The sequence below is a fragment of the Sarcophilus harrisii genome, chromosome 2, assembly GCF_902635505.1.
Source record: "Sarcophilus harrisii chromosome 2, mSarHar1.11, whole genome shotgun sequence".
NCBI classification, from domain to species: Eukaryota; Metazoa; Chordata; class Mammalia; order Dasyuromorphia; family Dasyuridae; genus Sarcophilus; species Sarcophilus harrisii.
This window is the reverse complement of record NC_045427.1, coordinates 403,770,712-403,788,264: the sequence shown is the minus strand read 5'-3', so window position 1 is coordinate 403,788,264 and position 17,553 is coordinate 403,770,712. Positions and strand designations below refer to the sequence as shown.

The window sequence follows — 17,553 nt, the reverse complement described above, 5'->3', positions numbered from 1 at the left end:
GTAATGGATCCTCACGGAGCATCTTTGCAAATTAAATTGGAGAAATTTGGTTAGCCCTCTAGAAAACCAATTACCTTATGGATTTAAAAGAAAACACACACACACACACACACACACACACACAGCTGGGTTGATGAGGGGTGGGATGGAGGGGGTGAGGAAATGGATGGGGAAATAAAGGAAAGGGAAAACATAATCTGCAGGTTATCTCAGTCTGATTGGGAACCAGGGAGAAGGTATCATTTGCATGCATCTGTTTTAGTCTCCTTTATTTTTAAAAGGAAAGGTGTGCTTCCCAAACAACAGAAATTAAAATCAAATTGTTTGATATCTCAAGCCAGGCTTCAAGTTATACTAGGTAATCTCTGGGGCCTTGCCTTCTATGCAGATGTTGATGTCCCAGGTTACTAGATTCCCTGCCCCCCACCCAAGCCTAGACAGGTGTTAGGTTATTTTTCAGGTGTATGGGAAGAGGAGGAGGCTTGCTTTAGAAGCCTTTGGCTTAGACCTCTAGTTTTTTAACTGGTCCGACACTGCTTTGGAGCCAGCTCAGCTGGTCTTGGAGCACCCCCTGAAGGGACAACAGTGCACAGGGAAGTCTCAGCCCATCATGACTGGAAGAGAAATAGCTCTTATTGACTGAATAGCTAGACAAGCTTTTGGATAAAAATTACTATCGTTTATGTCTTTTTTCCACTGGAAAAATCACCATGATAGATTGTGCTCCCAGTGGTGAGAGATTGATAGCACGAGGTGCTAAGATTGGATGTGGACAACTCTAGCAATCTGTGTCATCAAGAAAAGCTCTCTTCCCCCTCTCCTTCACATCCTTCCCTCCTCCCATTTTCTTTTCCCTCCTCCTTCCTAAGAATTTTCTCCTGAGATTAGCTTTGAGTGTTCATGAGCTAGTCACTAGAGGAACAGACTTCCCTGATAAGCAGAAACCTACGAACAGGGAACAGCTTTTTCTTGCTTTACGGGCATTGTTTTGTCGTCTATGTTGGACCTTTTGGTACTGTGTCCCAAATGGAAACATGAAGATTTTCTTAACCTAGAGGATGTCCCCCCAGGACTTCAATATAGTATGAGAATTTATATTGCTTACACCATGATTTCAGCTCTGGCTCCCAGAGCATGAGAATTTGTGACCGAAATTCTGACTATATTAATTATGCCCTCTCTCATTCTGGAGCCAAATCTCACAAGCCCCTCCCTACCTCCTGAGCTTTTTCCTAAGCCTGTGGAAGTCCCAGGGTGGAAAACTTTCATCAGCCCCTGACTGCTACCTCAGACAAGCCCATCCTTTTCTGGGGCCTGAAGAGGTGATGGCTGACACCAGCATCCTTCTACCTACTCACACCTCCCTCCTGTCAAGTCTGGACTGATCTAATTAAGTGTTCTAATCTAAATTGCTCTCGGACACTCTAATTCAGAGGCTGAGATTGGAATATGTGAGGAGAAGATGAGGAGAAAGACAGGATGCCATCTGCCAGCTGTAATCTCTCCATCTCTGATGGGACTGACACTAGTTTGGCCTGGGATGGAGAGTATAGACTTTAGTGGGAACCTGGAGTCAATTAAGTAGCAGACTCTCTGCAATAGGAGAAGAGAGAGACCAATTTATCTAGTTCCCAGGAATGCTACTACCTTGGAACACAGGACTAATAGGAACAAGCAAAAATATCTTCTTTTACTGATTATCAGACCAAATCTTCAAGTTTTGGAATTCCCTAAAGGAAGTGATATTGTTATGCTGTCATATCCCACTCTTGGTGACTCCATGTGGGGTTTTCCTGGCAGTATGAGAGAGTGAAGTGGTTTGTCATTTCCTTCTCTAACTCATTTTATAAAGAAAGCTGAGACAAACAGGGCTAAGTAACTTGCCCAGTGTCACACAGCGATGCTGGAGTTGAATTTGAGTCTGATTTCAGGCTGGATGCTCAATAGGAAGTAACCTCATATTTTTGATGATTAATCTCACCTCTTATAAGAGAGAATTTTTGCCTTTGTTCTTGTCCCTCCCAAAAACCAGTATACTACACTGCAAACACACACACACAAAAAAATACACACTAAATTTTGAGGGAAGTCACAAAGAGTTGGACATGCCTGAAAAAGAATGGCTGAACAGGTAGGCTGGAATGTATCCAGAGAAGAGGGTAAATAGTATAGCAGAAAACCATGAGTCCATATCATGTGGGGATCAATTAAAAAAACTAGAGCTGTTTAAAACTCAGGGAGGATATTATCTTCAAGGAACACCTACAAGCAGAAGCTGAGTGATCATTTGCCCACTATGTTAGAATGAAAATCCCTTATAGGTAGGTGTTGAATTAAATGGCCAGTGAGGTCCTTTCCAACTTTCAAAGTCTGTAATTCTTTCCTATGTAAGAAAAATCAGAGCCACCAATTTCCAATTATCTAGGGGATGGAGAGGTAGGGAGAAGAAGGGAGAAGTCAAGTCTCAGAAATAAATCCCTGTCTCCCTTTCAGTTCCCTCTTCAGACTAACTGTTACACTGTAATTGCTAAAAGAGAAGCAGAATAGATTGGCCAATCAGATTTTAATTTTACCTTTTTCTGTCTGCCTAACTTTTCTGGTAGGTATGATGATGAGCAGTAGTGAGACCAAGGGAGCAAGAGAAGGGGGAATGGGGGAGACTGTCCATACCTAGCTCCTAATTAATAAAAAAAACTCAGTTTGAGTTACCGAGACCAGAAGGCTGAATATTCCTCCCAAAAGAGATACCCCCAAATCAAGCTAGGAGTTTAAGGTGCTGCAGAGTTAGGGACCTATATGTAACAACCTAACATGACTCCTCAGCTGATTAATGTTTATGAAGCTTTTAATGAACAAAACTTTATGCCCCTTATTGAAAAAGCCTTCTGGAGTTATACAGTTGAGACATTGTAGATATTGTAGTGCATGGGAAGAAAGAAAGAATCAAATAGAGAAAAAGAAGCAGATCTTGACAACAAAGGGATAAAGGAGAGTCGTTGGGTGACTTCTCTGTCCCTGAAACAAAGTATTTCTAAATCAGAGAGGAGGAGAAAATACTGAAGAACATTGTGCTTATAGTTTAGGAAACTCTGAGTCTGAAATTACCTACTTCCTAAGAGACACTAGGGAAAAAAAGAAGGGCAATTGACAGATATTGCATTTGGCAGATAATAACTCTTTGTTTTACTTTGCCCTAAAAGCTCCCCTATTGAAAAGATGGGTGATTTAATTAAAACCCAATTAGAGTTCTGCTTCTGAAACTTGGAAAGCCATTCTTCGGCTGGGCCACATCTGGTTTCCTGGCTGTCTCATCTCTGCTTCTCAATATCAGCAGCATCCGGCGCATGGGGCTAATATCAGGTTAGAGGTGAATATTGGTGGTTTGTGTAATCTGGGCATCAGATTAAGACCTTTTGAAAAGTATGATCTGGCAGGGTGAGAACCTAAAAGCTTTTCCCAGAATAATATAGTTCCATTAAAAGCTGTCTTCTGTTTATTGTTTTTCCTCTGTGATATAAACATGTATATGAAATAATAGTAAGTTTAGGGGAAAAAAATGTGGTGATACCTTGGGTCTGCCCAGTTTGGAGATTGTTCATTGGATAAATCAATTGGTGAAATATTGTAGTGAAATCACAATGGGTTAGAGCAGGAAAGGAAGAGACAGTAGAGATCATCTAGTCCCATATCCCTAATTTTTCAAAAGAGAGAACTGAGGCTCAAGGAAAGGATGTGACTTGCCTAAGCCACAGAGCAAGATTCAAAGCAAGAGTTAGGACCTAGGACTTATAATTCCTTGCTTAGTCCCACTATTATAATTCATTACCCCTTTTTTTTCTTCATGGAGAAGCAAAAAAAAAAAAAAAAGTAAGATGAGGTGATAAATCTTGATCATGAAAAGAGAAAGGTTTTTTTCCTGGTCCTGGTATTGCTATTCTCTTTTCTTCAGATGCTGAATTTAGAGTCATATGTATTTCTCCATTCGAATGGAATTTCAGAGCTGTCTCTGATGCTTACCATCTGTGTGATCTTGGACAAATCACTCAACCTCCCTCACTTTCCTTATCTGCAAAATTAGGAGGTTGAAGGAAATGGCACCCGAAGTCCCATTCAGCTCCAGATCTTTGCCCCTGTGAGAATTATAGGCCAAGATAAAGCCAAGCATGAGGAGGGCTTATCTCCAGAGCTTCCCTGTAGTTTGTCTGGACTTCTTAGAGACCTGATTTTTATTTTCTCCTCTGTGAGAGCTCCAGAAAACTGGGGGGACTTCTCCAATGATAGCTCCAATATGCCAGAATTTTTGTTTCTCAGGAGACTGGATGACCCCATCTCCAAACCAGAATCTTTTCAGGGAATGTTAGGCAGTTTTAGTCAGAACCTATCTCCACAGAAAAAATCGATTTTGTTTGTAAAAATTTCAGATCTAATGACAGAGTCAAATAGAGAGTGTCTCCTAAGAAGAACCCCGTAGGGATAGACCCTAAATGGTAGAAATATGTTTGCAGAGAATAAGTAAAGCCTTAATGGCTCTATCACCTTAGGATAATAGTTTTGATAGTGACTTTCCAGTCCCTGGAATAATGTGCACACGCACACACACACATACACACACACACACACACACACCCCAGAGTTTGTGCATATGTATGTATGTGTGTGAATACATATATATATATATATATATATATATATATATATACACACGTGTGTTTTATATTTTTGATGCTGATTTAAGCAACAAAATTAAGAATAAATGAAAAAAATCTAAAAAAGCATATTCACTTAAATTTTTAAAAAGACAACTTTGTTCAACATACACATATTAAAAAAAAATAATCCATTGCTAATTTCTAAATTCTAATAATCTGACTTCAAATCCTAATTCTGTATGCTTTATCCTTGTGTCACTTTTTCTCCTTTGGCAAGCTTCTTTCTCTGTTTGAGCCTCAATTTCTTCCTCTGTAAAATGAAGACGTTAGACAAGATTATCTTAAAGGTCTGCATTCTTTAAATGGCTGTGGCTCATGTCAGTTCTTCATCAGTTCTATATTAGAAATTAAAAAGCCCCTGGACAATTCTGTGGTGTTTGGGGAGGTAGATGTGCCCGTGGAGTTTCTTGAATCCCAACAAATTCTATGTCTAATTTACGCTAAACATCTTGTTCCACGTTGGAAGACCCTGGTCTGTCTCCTAATGCTGTTTTGTAACACCACTTCTCTCCCAGTCCCATGCCTCCAATTGATCAAGAGGAAGACAGGAAAATATTGTGAAGCAATGATGAGATACCGGTAATTGTTTCAGGGAGACCTCTGAACTTAGAAATGATGAGACAATAGTTTGTCTAGGAATAATCTGGCAAGCCCTGGGGAGGAATTGAAGGGTGAAATGATAAAATGCATTAGCTAATCTTTGTCAATAGTAATGGGACCACTTATTGAGAGAGCACATTTCATTTTTCAAGTGCCATTCATGTGAATTGCCTGGCTTCGCCCTACTCTGTATTCCTGTGAGGGAAGGAAGCTGGGAATAATTTCACAGTTAGGAAAAGTAGGGAACAGAATGGCATGTCATTTGTTTGTTTCTATTTACCGGATTTTTACTGTCAAAGTGTTTCTATTGGAAAATGTCTATTGTTTAATGTGAGAAGAGGAGCTGACAGGGAGGCATTTGCTGCTATCACACGAGGGGGAGGTGGGGTCTCACTATCTACAAAATTTGGAAACTAGTCAGGACAAGGTCCTGCTTCTCTGGATTCCTTTTTCAGCGCCTCCATAAGTAGTTTTGCGGGGTGGGGATGGGGGCTGCGTCAGAGAGCCAGCCTTGGGGCTGTGATGTACCCAACTCCAGGCCGAAGCAGCTGATTCAATCTTGCAAATATCTTCTTGTGGCTTGAAATGTTCCCACTGGGAGGGATAGAGGTCAACTCCAAAGCTTCCAAGTTTGTGTGTCTAACAAGCCTCCATAGCCCACTGCCACCTCTGTGCCTCCGCCACCGTGTCTCCCCTGGCCAGGTGGAAAGGGGGAAGCTGGTCTGTTGTCCTTGGAAGCCCTTCAGGCCTCTGCCCAGGCCCAGTGACCGAGCCACGTGCAGCCAGCACCGGCCAAGCTCCTGCTTCCTCTCCACGCTGCTTCCTCTGAGCTCTCTCTGTGATGCTGCTGCCTAACCTTGACTCTCACTGGCCACAGCCACGGGGCTTTCCTTTGTGCTTGATCTAACCATGTGGTGGAATGATAGAAACAGAACATGGTTCTGTCAAGCACCGCGGAAAGCTCCGTGCTTTTCTGCAGCATGGCCCAGCGCCTCCTCCTTCTCCTCCTCCTGCTGCTGCTGCTACTGCTCCTTCGCCGCCGCCGGACTCTTCTCTTCTCTGCCACGGAGCACCATGGGAAGGCCATCTCCACGGGCCTCAGGCCTTGCCACAGCCAGGACGACCTGGGCTTCTGCCTCTCAACCTCCTAGCCATCCACACATCTCCCCTCTACCGGCCAGGGCCCGGCACTGGAGGGGACTCCAAGGATGAACTGAGGACATGTATGGGCCGAGTTTGGTCCGCAGTCACGGAACCACTTATTTAGGGGACATTCATCTCCAAGTGGTGCACCTGTGAATTACCTGGCTCCTGTTTGCTCTGTGTGGGGAGGGAGGGGAGGATGGGGATTATTTTGTAGGTAGGAAAAGTGGGAACAGAAAAGTAGATTCGTGCATGCAAAATCACACTGCGAGTCTGTGCCAAAGGCTAGACTCGAATCCAGATCTCTAAACCAGTACAACAAGGCACATGCTCAGAATGCTGGGATGAAGGAAGTGAAGCAACTCAGAGTATCCTGATTCAGCTCCTTCCTTTCCCCTAAGGGAGTAAAAAAGGACAAGCATTAAACATTTCCAGTCCATGCACACGTTCCATGGCTTCATGGGAAAATCTCAGCCCAGAATTTTTATCCCAATATAGCTTTTCCAAAGGTTTTGTGTTGGGAATGCTATGCTGCTTCAGGCTTCCTTCAACCTTTAGGGTAAAAAATAATAGTAGAACTTTAGAGTATTCTAGAAATTTAGCAGTGGGGTAGGTCTATTTTACTAAGCAGAATCCCTCACTAAAGGTTAGGGAAGCCATTGGAAGACCCTTCTGTCCTTGGCCAGATCACAGTAACAAAAGAGCCAAAAGTCTAGGTTGACTCTGTTAGAGATGTTTTCCCACCTCACTGGGAACCTCCTAGAGAAATGTCTACTTTGTCAATACAGGGAAGGGATCTCTGTTTCTCATCTCCCAATCCTCTAGGCTGACACATTATCAACTGCCATGGGGAATGGGCTCAATTTCATAAAACCATGGACTTTTGAATTGGAAGAGGCCTTAGAAATTATCTCCTCAGTCCCTTCATTTACATAGATGTAAACTCTGGCCCAGAGAGGTGGATGACCTTTTCAAGGTTATAGAGCTAATAATTAGAAGAATTGAAATGTAAATTTCAATACTCTCAAAGAAAATAATTAACAGAAATGAAATTCAAACCAGAATTAGAGAATGTGAGAGTTAGAAGGGATCTCTATGGCCATCCAATCCAAACTACTATATGAATACTCTGGTTCCAGTTCTGAACTCCATGTTGTTATTCCCTCCCAATCTAACATTCAGGACCTGGGCCCCCAATTTGTGTTCCCATGTGTGCATCATCATGTGATTCCAAATGACTTGCAAACCTCAGTTTACCCTCAATGCAAAGGTGGTCCTATGGACCAATAATGTGAGAGCATTAAATAGGTGATTATTTGTTTTAACACTCAGCATCATGCCCTCTCTCAAGGTACTATGTCTATCATTACAAAATGGAAATTGTGCAGGGAATGAAGACAATTTAAATGGATTTCCCCCTACAGCAAAAGCCACATCAATACCTTTGTGAGTAATAGCTTCAAAATAAACCTGTGAGCCCCAAAATTTTCCTTTCTTCTTGGAATAGTGAAAACAAACTGTTCCCCCTTCACTGCTGCCATTCTCTCTGTACTGAGATGAAGTGTTACAATAGAGGGAAGAATCTCCCAACTAGCCTTTAATCAGGCACCTTCAATCACTTGGACCTTAAAGTGCTCTGTCCAGTTTGGTCCTGAAAAAACATTACATGGCCAGAAGGCCAACTTCATTTAACTCAGCCTTTTGGGCAGATGGTTAGGGCATGCATTAGTTTCTCTGATGGGAATAACTTAATAGGACGGCCACCTGCCCAAGTGATCACCAGGCTTCTAGTAAAATAGTAAATGTTATCAGGTTACTGGCGTCTGATTCCCACAGCCTTTGCAGACTAATGGATGGGTTTGAGTGCCTGGCAAACCTCTGTGTGTGCTATTCATCATTTCTGACTGTGTGCTTGTCCAGATAACCCTCTTTAGCCAACAAAACCCTGCAGACTTTTATTCTTCCCCATTATCTTTTTGTCCTGTGTCCCTCCTTCTCCCTCTCTGTTTCTGTCTCTTTTTCTTTCAGCCATCTCATCATGAGGAGGGTCAGAAAGGACAAAAGGGAAAGGGAAAAGAATCCTAGAGCAATTATGGAATGATCTGTACCAGCCTGTGGCATGAATGTTCACAGTTCAAAGTTGATCCAGTTATTCTATAGGATCCATCGACCCAGCTAGAGGTTTTCAGTAACTCCAATGGGACCCTGACTTTCCTCTCTACAACTGCCCAAGGATGAAGAAAGAGCACACATCATTAAGGCAGCAGCCTCGATGGTGCCCCACCTAACATGCTAGCCCTGTATGCAGGGAGAGGGATTCCAAACTGCTGCTGGCAAGGAAATCATGCAAATGGTCTATTCCCTCTGTGTGTGTGCCCCTCCTGGAGAACATCGCCCGAGCAGGAATTAATAATGCAATTGTATTACTGATGGAAAATGTGGATTCTCCCCTGCCTCCCCTTATTAAAGGTTTTAGATTCCTCCCTCCCAACCCGATCACACAAATGTTGTTCAGAGCTGCCTGCTGGGAGGGAAGGGGGAGTAGAGAGGAGAGGCACAGGGCCAAGATGACATCAGCTCTCCTAAGACCCATTTCAAGTGCAGTTTTATAGCCCTACTCAAAAGCCTCCAAGAATTCTTCATTCCAAATGCCCCTGAAGAGGAGGAGTTCTGCCTTCCTGGAGTTAGCCCTCTCCTCCTAAATATTTCTGGCAGTGACAAATCTGCATCAAGATTGCCATTGACTTTTAAAGCTCTGGAAAAGTTAAAAATACTTTTTGGTAGCTATAATCATTAGGTCTAACAAATGATTTTAAGGTGCTCTGGGTAGTTCAACAATGAAATACGAAGTGACAGGGCCTGCATTTCAAGCCAAGCCTGGGTTAGGACGTCTTAGATTGCATGTGTTTTTATTAACAATTGTCCCACATGTATATAAAGACCACATCCCAATGCAGTCATTATTAGACAATCACAAATGCAACAATAGCAAGGGGAAAATAGAAAGGAGAGAGAGAGAGGGAGAGGGAGAAGGAGAGGGAAAGAGAGGGAGAGGGAGAGGGGGAAGGGGAAAGGGAGGAGGAGGGAGAGGGAGAGGGAGGGAGAGGGAGAGGGAGAGGAAAGAAGGGAGGAAGGAAGGAAGGGAGGAAGGAAGGAAGAGAAAGAAAGGAAAGAGAGAAAGGAAGAAAAAGGGAATATATAAGTCCAGTAGATCTAATGCAAGATCACCTTATGAAAATAGATTAAAATGTTTGTTGTAAAGATATGTCTATTGTAATCTAGCCATATTATAAAGATGGTTCTTGCTAAGTGCAAACTGGCCTCCCTTTGAATATGACGAAAATCCATTTAATAGGCTACTATCCTCAAATGCTGTCTTCTAATCATTGTCCCCTCCGCCACTTCTTTTAGATCCTCTAATTGTTGTAAAGCAAATTATGTACCTTGTCTGCCTCTCTCTGTCTTCCTTTGATCAGTAGCTCTGATATCTTGGTTCAAAAATCCCATTATAAACACTTTCATAAATGAAATGGAATGCTGCTTCATTTCTACTCATGGACCCGTCAAAAGAGAACAAGTTACTTGGCAAGGAATTGCAAAATGAGGTTCCGTCTGGAACTCCACAAGCCAACGTGTCTAGGGAAAAATCATCTAAGTCGGTATAGTTCAGGGAGGAATAGACTTAGAGAGCTCTGAGTAGTCAATTTGCCTAAGACAGAAAACCCTTGACTATATGGAAACTCATGCTTTTTTCTGTGGGTTTCTTGTGTCACTAGACTGGGATGGAATGGTCCCTACAGCTACCTTAGTTTTAAGCAAATGCCTGCCACCTAGGAATCGGGGGAAACATGAGTAAAAGAAAGCTTAGGAATGAGAAAGTTTATCCTGGTCACCCTAATCAACATTAAAAAGAGACTAAATCCACTTCAGTCACCATTAAGTTTGCATTTGTAATTATTTATTGGATTGGCCTAAAGTTTGCCTTTGTTTGTTAATAAGGAAAGGGTAAATCAAAGACATAAAGATTACACAGGAAACTTTTAAACTACACATAAAAACAAATTGTTTTTAAATCCCTTTGGATGTTCAAAAGTATTCATGAAGATCACAAAAATTACTGTAATAAAAGTTTGGAACTTTCAGATATAAAATTTTAAATGATTCTTGTCTCTTTATTATAGTGATTCACCCAAAAGTCTCTCAGAGGCAGTATATTATTAGCTCATTTCTAGTTCCTATATATCTCAAAGGAATAACAGTTAATTTCTTCAAAATAATTTATAATTCTAATTTGGCTTAACTCCTGCCTCCACTCCAGTTAATCTGAATTAGTGAGATTTAATTGCAATAGCTACAAACCGTTCTCCAATTTCTTGATTTTTTTTTAAATTTTGGTCCCTGAGATTATAAGTGAAAATATGAAAATGAAAAGTAAGCCTAAACGTTTGTCCAAAAATAATTGATACCAAGAAAAATGGGGATGCTGGGGGCAGGGATGGAGGAAGCAGGGAGGAGGTAGATAGTACCAGAAAAAAGTATCAATCATTTTTCTTCAGAATGTTGGAACAAGAAGAGAATTTGGAGATTATCTGATCTTTATTTTAAAGACAAGGAAACCCTGAGTAGGGAAAACAACTTGCTTCAAGGCAATACAACTAAGAAATGACAAAGTTAGGCTTAGAACAGCTCCTCCTAGTCTAATGCTTATCGTACTATACCATGCTGGATCAATCAATCAATCAACATTTATTAGTTATCTACTATGTACCAGGCACTGTACTAAGCACAGGGGATACAGAAAAGGGACAGTTAAAAAAAGATTTACGAATCAAGTATCTAGGAAAGAAAGAGCAATTATGGACAGGATAGTGCACCAGGCTCTTCCCATACTTTCCTGTCACCTATATCTGAGCTATATGTGAAGCTGATGTGACTCCTATTCTACCTCCCTGCCCAGGTTCTGAGGACTATCGGAACAAGTTCAGTGGGGATTGCTTCATGGATCTCGTGTGTCCCGAGAAGTGTCGCTGTGAAGGCACCATCGTGGACTGCTCCAACCAGAAACTGGTCCGGATCCCAAACCATATCCCAGAATATGTGACTGACCTGTAAGTCTTCTGATACTCTCCAGGCCCTTTGTGATCACCAGTACCAATATCCATCCCACAGACTAGTGAGTTCTGTTGAATCAGGTGTGTTCTATGGATGGACACCTGACTCAGTCCTGAGGCTGAGGGGCAGTACCTAGAAAAGGCAAAGATTCTTCTGGTCTCCCAGAAAATCATAACTATGAAGCTGCTAAAATGGTGATCAGTCAATAGCCATCAAGCATTTATAAAGCATCTGTTCTATGGCAGGCACTGTACTAAGCTTTGATGACACAAAGAAAGACAAAAACCCAATCCCTGACTTCAAGGAGCTTACATTCTAATGGAGGAAAAGCATACAAATAGCTATGTACATATAAGACAGATACAGACAGATGAGAGGAAAGGTCAGAGGGAAGTCACTAGCATTAAGGAGAACCATAAAAGCTTCTTGAAGAAAACGAGATTTTTAGCTGAGCCTTGAAGGAATCCAAGAGGCAGATGTAAGGAGAGATAATGTTCTAGGGATAAGTGATCATCAGTAAAAATGCCTGGAGTTTGAAGATGTAGACTCTTGTTTCAGAAAGTCCAGCATCATTGGATTGTAGAGTATAAAGGGAGTAAAGTGTGAGAAGACTAGAGAGATAGGAAGGTATTTTCTTAGCTAAGTTATGCTAATGAAGGTATCAGTGGGCAGACCATAATTACAGTATCTAAAACATCATTGACAATTAGAAGTTTTTCTTTTTTCTGACCACAGTACATTGCAAGTAGCATTCCTTGGGCACATATATATGTATATATTTATTTAGCAAAGTGAGCCATCTCAGAGATGTGGTGGGTGGCCTGACATATTTTTAAAATATACATGTGGTATGGTCAAAGGAGCAATGGGTTTGGAGTCAGAAAAAGTTTGGTTTCAATTCTAACTGCAGCCCCTTATTAGCCACTTGACAATACAAAAGTTACCTCATTTATTTGGCTCTCAGTTTCTTCATATGTGAAATGGTAACTATATTAATAATGGCTTCCATTTATATAAATACTTCTAAGCTTTCCAAAAAGCTTTATATATGTTAGCTCATTTGATCCTCTCAACCTTGGGAAATAGATGCTATCATCCCCATTTTATAGATGAGGAAACTGAGACACATAAGAAGTTAAGTGCCCAGAGTCACATAGCCAGGAAGCGTCTTGAACTCAAGCTTTGAATTTTATTCACTTTATGCCACCCACCAGTAAAAGAAAAGATGGCTATAAAGCACTGCAAAAATGGGAGGTTTCTGTTTTCTTTATGAGCTTCCTCTTTCCCAGTTAAATTCCTCCCCATTTTTTAAAGATCATATCAAATGATAATTTTTCCATGAAGTCTTCCCTGACTCCAACTCCCAGCAGGTATCACCCCTCTCCCTTTAGACCTCGTCTAGCACTTTCTTTTATACATCCGATGTATTATTTTGATTTTTTATTTGTGTTTATTTTGGACCTATGAGATCATCCCTTCAGGTATGAAAACTCCTTCCACCCATGCAGGTAGCTCTACTCATCTATCATTTAATAGTCTTAGTTACCTACAACTTGAAGAGGTAGTCTAAGTTGTCTGGTCCAACCACGTGTGTGTGTGTGTGTGTGTGTGTGTGTGTGTGTGTGTGTGAGAGAGAGAGAGAGAGAGAGAGAGAGAGAGAGAGTGTGTGTGTGTGTGTGTGTGTGTGTGTGTGTGTGAGTTGCAGGATTTTAAGTCATTCTTCTGATTTGAAAGCCATTCCCTTAACCACTGCTCCATCTCATCCCTCTCTTTTGTGTTACAGTTCTTGATGTATCAGCATGCTTTTATCTCTACCAGAATGTAAACTTCATGGAGATCAGTATACATCTTGAAGCAGCTTGGTAGTACAGTGATTAGAGCTCTAGACCTAGAATCAGCAATATCTGAATTCAAATCCAGATTCAGACTAGTTGCATGACTGACTCTCTAGGCAAGTTATTTTATTTCTGTCTGTCTCAGTTTCCTCAACTGTAAAAGGAGAATAACAATAGTACTTACTTCCCAAGGTCATTGTGAGGATCAAATGAGATAATCTTTATAAATCACTTTCCAAAGATTAAAGTGATATATAGGTGCTGTTTTTATTATTATTCCTCTAACATCTAATACTCTTTTCTTACATAGTACCTTTGCCCAATTGAATTAAAATTAATAGTGAGTTTAGATGCTGAGATAAGTATATGTATGGATTTGTTATGTGATAAACAAGAAAGGACATCTTTCTGTAGTCCAGAATGATTCTTGATGGAGGTGGATAGATAGTGGTGATTTTCTTTTCTTTTCCTCTAGTGCCTCTCCATTACTTTTAGAACTAAGATGCCAAGTAATCAAATGAGGAACATTGGATAGTACAGCTGAGTTTCTATTCAATTATATCTTTCAGATGTTGTGAGTTTTGTAGGGTATTAGGAATTAAAGACATGTGGAGTGCTATAACATTATCTCAGTAAAGATCATAGCCCTTCTAGGGTGAAGGAATGGAAGTCACTTATCCTAATACCTGATTTCCTTTTCTCTTTTGCTTCATTCCAGACGCCTAAATGACAATGAAATCTCTGTTCTAGAAGCCACTGGGATCTTCAAGAAGCTGCCTAACCTGAGGAAGATGTGAGTAGAGAGGACTCTGAGCCATAGCCACTACATTGCACCTGTGATGCAGAGCTAATGGTCCTGCAAGGTTAATAGGCAAAGTCGGAGCCTAGATAACCATCAAGTAGTTAAGGTGTGATCATGAAAATGGGGCAGTTACATGGTGCAGTGGATGAGGTGCCAGACCTGGAGTAAGGAAATCTGAGTTCTCATCCAGCTTCAGATACTTAAGAGCTGTATGATCCTGGGCAAGTCACTTAACCCTATTTGACTCAGTTTCTTTGTCTGTAAAATGAACTGGAAAAAGAAATGGCAAATGTTCAGTATCTTTGTCAAGAAATCCCTATGGAAGAATATTGATGTGCTATGGTCTGTGCTATCATCTGTGGTATCATGAATCATTGCACACAACTAAACAACCATAAATGTGCCAGAAATTGTGCTAAGGTTACAATAAAAGTTAAAAGACCCTGCCCTCAAAGAATTCACAGTCTAATTTTGAAGTAGGCAACATTGAAACAAGGATGTACAAATATGATATAGATGGAATAAGTTGGAAATAATCAACAGAGGGAAGGATGAGGAAAAGTTTCTTGTTTAAGGCAGGGTTTTAACTGACACTGGAAAAAATTCAGGAGGGTGATTGTTGAGTATGGGTTTGCTTCTTGTTGAGAAGTGAAATTGCTATTTTTCTAGTTTCCTAAGGGAAAGAGAAAGAAAATATATTTGGGCCAGAAATATTTAACTAAAGATGTTTTTTGTTTGTTTTTGGAGGGGAGGGATATCATTTCTTGAGTAAAGATGATTCATTATCCTTTTGATTGGTACCAACCAGTGATTTCATTGACATGGGGAACTTCCTCTACAAATGAAGATAGACAATTCTTTGTTAATTTGTAGTCTTCAAGAGTTTTCTGAAAAACTAAGAGGTTAAGATAATTGCTCATGATCACACACCTACCATACATCTCAAATGGGAGTCAAAACTAGATTTTCCTGACTCCAAGATGAGTTCTCTATCCACTATACCATTGCTCCCTCTCCTTTTTTCCCACATAGCCAGAAAAAAAATATTTATTATATTAGGTCCTGACTTCAGAGAAGAAAAGTTTATTCTAGGCATAAATAGCATTCTTCATTTAATAAGGACTACAAAGGGTGTGATAGGCTACTTCTAAGCTCCTAAACCCAGCTGAAAGGGAATGGGATGAAGGATGGCAATGTTTCTGCCAAGGCCATATGATTATTCAGAACCCAGCGGGAAGCCGTTTTGCTCTTGTTTCCTGTGAAGCAATAAGTCTTCCTTGCTCCATTCTTGGCAGGAGATGAGAATGTAAACACACAGGTGTATTTCAGATGTCTGGAAACAGGCAGCCAGAGGTGATTGCACCCCGCTGTTCACTAAGAAGTGTTGGCCTCCTGTGGATTTGCCATCACAACCTCCTCACCAAACCCTTTGCTGCCATCCTAATTGGCCAAGTTCTACCCGAACTCCTTCCTTCACAAAGAGTTCTTAGGCGGCACTGTTCAGTGACAGGTTTGATCTCTGGCTTGTCTACTAGGAGTGGAAGAAAGTTATTGTTGGAGACTCTGGATTTAGTCAAAGCAACTTCATTTGCCCCTTAGGGGGATCTGGTAGGGCTGAAGGAAATAGACTCCATCTCCAGTAGCAATTTCTCTGCTTCTCTCTACAGTATCTTCTACTCAGTAAGGATTGAGGGGAGGATAGAGCTGGAAAGCAGAGATTTCTACATTGCTATGGAATGGTTACTGAGCCAAAGAAAGATAGAATGGACTCTAAGATATCTACCTTGCTTTATACCATATTTGGGTTTCAAGAAAATGTGCAAATCATTGTTGTAAATTGATTCACATTTGCAATTTGCTGGGAGAGCTGGCTATTTAAAAGAACCCTGTAGTGAAGCCTTTTGCAAAGCAGTTTTTGCTTTTCTTGTAATCTGAGCAATCACCTCCTGATGCATTGTTTGGTCAATTTGGATCGCATCCACATGTTTGCCCACAATATTATATTCTGACTCCAGAGACTCTCCAGCTTGCTTAGAATATGAGCTTCTTGAGGACAGGGATAATGTTTTTGTCTTTCTTAATTTTTCTAGTGCTAAGCACATTATAAATGCTTAAGAAATGCTTGATCTTTGTCTTCCCCCAGTAAACTGTATCTTAATGAACGAGTCACTTACACACTGAGTCTCAGGAAGGGTAGGAAGCTAATTGGTGTAGTAGATAAAGCACTGGACTTAGAATTAGAATGACAGAAAATCAGATCCTGTCTCAGACATTTACTAGCTCTGTCCTCTTGAGCAAGTCACTTGACCCTGTTTGCTTCAGTTTCCCATGTGTAATATAGAGATGTTGATAATAGTGATGGGGATGAACCCTTGACTGTTGGGGGGAAGCAATGTGGGTGAACTCTGAAACTGTGTCCCCTTTGATCTGTAAAAGAAGGGAGATTCAGAGTCTCTCCAAAAATCTGGGAAAAAATATCTTCCCTGACAAGTTAAGTGGCTTCATTCAATTGGAGATCTTGGTCAAAATCACCTTCCATTGATCTTTTGGAGATAGCTTCTTCAGGAGCTCTTCAGGAAATTCCAGACTCTGATTGAGGGGGGTGGAGGAAAGCCTTCAAAATGATTTTATTCAGTTGGAGATCTGGGCCTATTCAGTGGCTTGAAACTTCAAGATAAGTATCTAGGCCTGGGAGGCATTGACAGCACTGAAGGAATCTCATTCAATGGAAAGCCTTAGACTCAGATTGCTATAAAGGACAATTTTAATCTCTGCAGAAGTCCAAAGTAGGATAATGCTTTGCCAAGCGACTTCTCTTCTTGGCACAGTTGCCTGCCAGGACTCTTGCCTGCTGCAAAGACATTCTCTTCTTAGTGATAACCTTTTGTTATTTCCCTAACAAGACTCTTGCCACTGAGGAGTCTGTCGTTCTAGCAAAGCTGGCTTCTCAAGCCAATAAAAATCCCTTTTGCCATTCAGACTTTTGGGGTTCATGAATTCTTTCACATTGGACCTGTGTGTCTCCGAATAGAAGGGATTCTCACATCAATTCTCTACCACTAGATGCACTTCAATGGTACTAACTTTACAGTTATTGTGCTGATTAAGTGAGACAATATTGTAAAGTACTTTGCAAAACTTAAAGTACTATATAAATAGTAGGTGCCATTATTATTATTATTATTATGTTGTATCAAATGAGGATATAAATTCTTGCTCTAATTTCATTGTGAGAATAAAATTATATCAGAGCAGAGAATTTTGAAAAATATAAAACAAATATAAGGGGTTGTTGCTATAACTCCAAATAAAATCTGAAATCAAATTTCTCTACAGTATATTTTCTCAGTGT

At 40.8% G+C, this 17,553-nt stretch overlaps 1 protein-coding gene across 5 annotated transcripts in view; it reads left to right on the top strand.

Annotated features, from left to right (window-relative positions):
• SLIT3 (slit guidance ligand 3) overlaps positions 1-17,553 on the top strand; it is a 772,326-nt gene that overhangs the window by 652,753 nt on the left and 102,020 nt on the right. For all 5 annotated transcript variants that reach the window (XM_031949421.1, XM_031949420.1, XM_031949423.1 and 2 more), the window contains 2 exons: positions 11,410-11,560; positions 14,118-14,192. In XM_031949421.1, the coding sequence (XP_031805281.1) occupies positions 11,410-11,560; positions 14,118-14,192 (226 nt within the window). The remainder of the gene's footprint in view (positions 1-11,409; positions 11,561-14,117; positions 14,193-17,553) is intronic.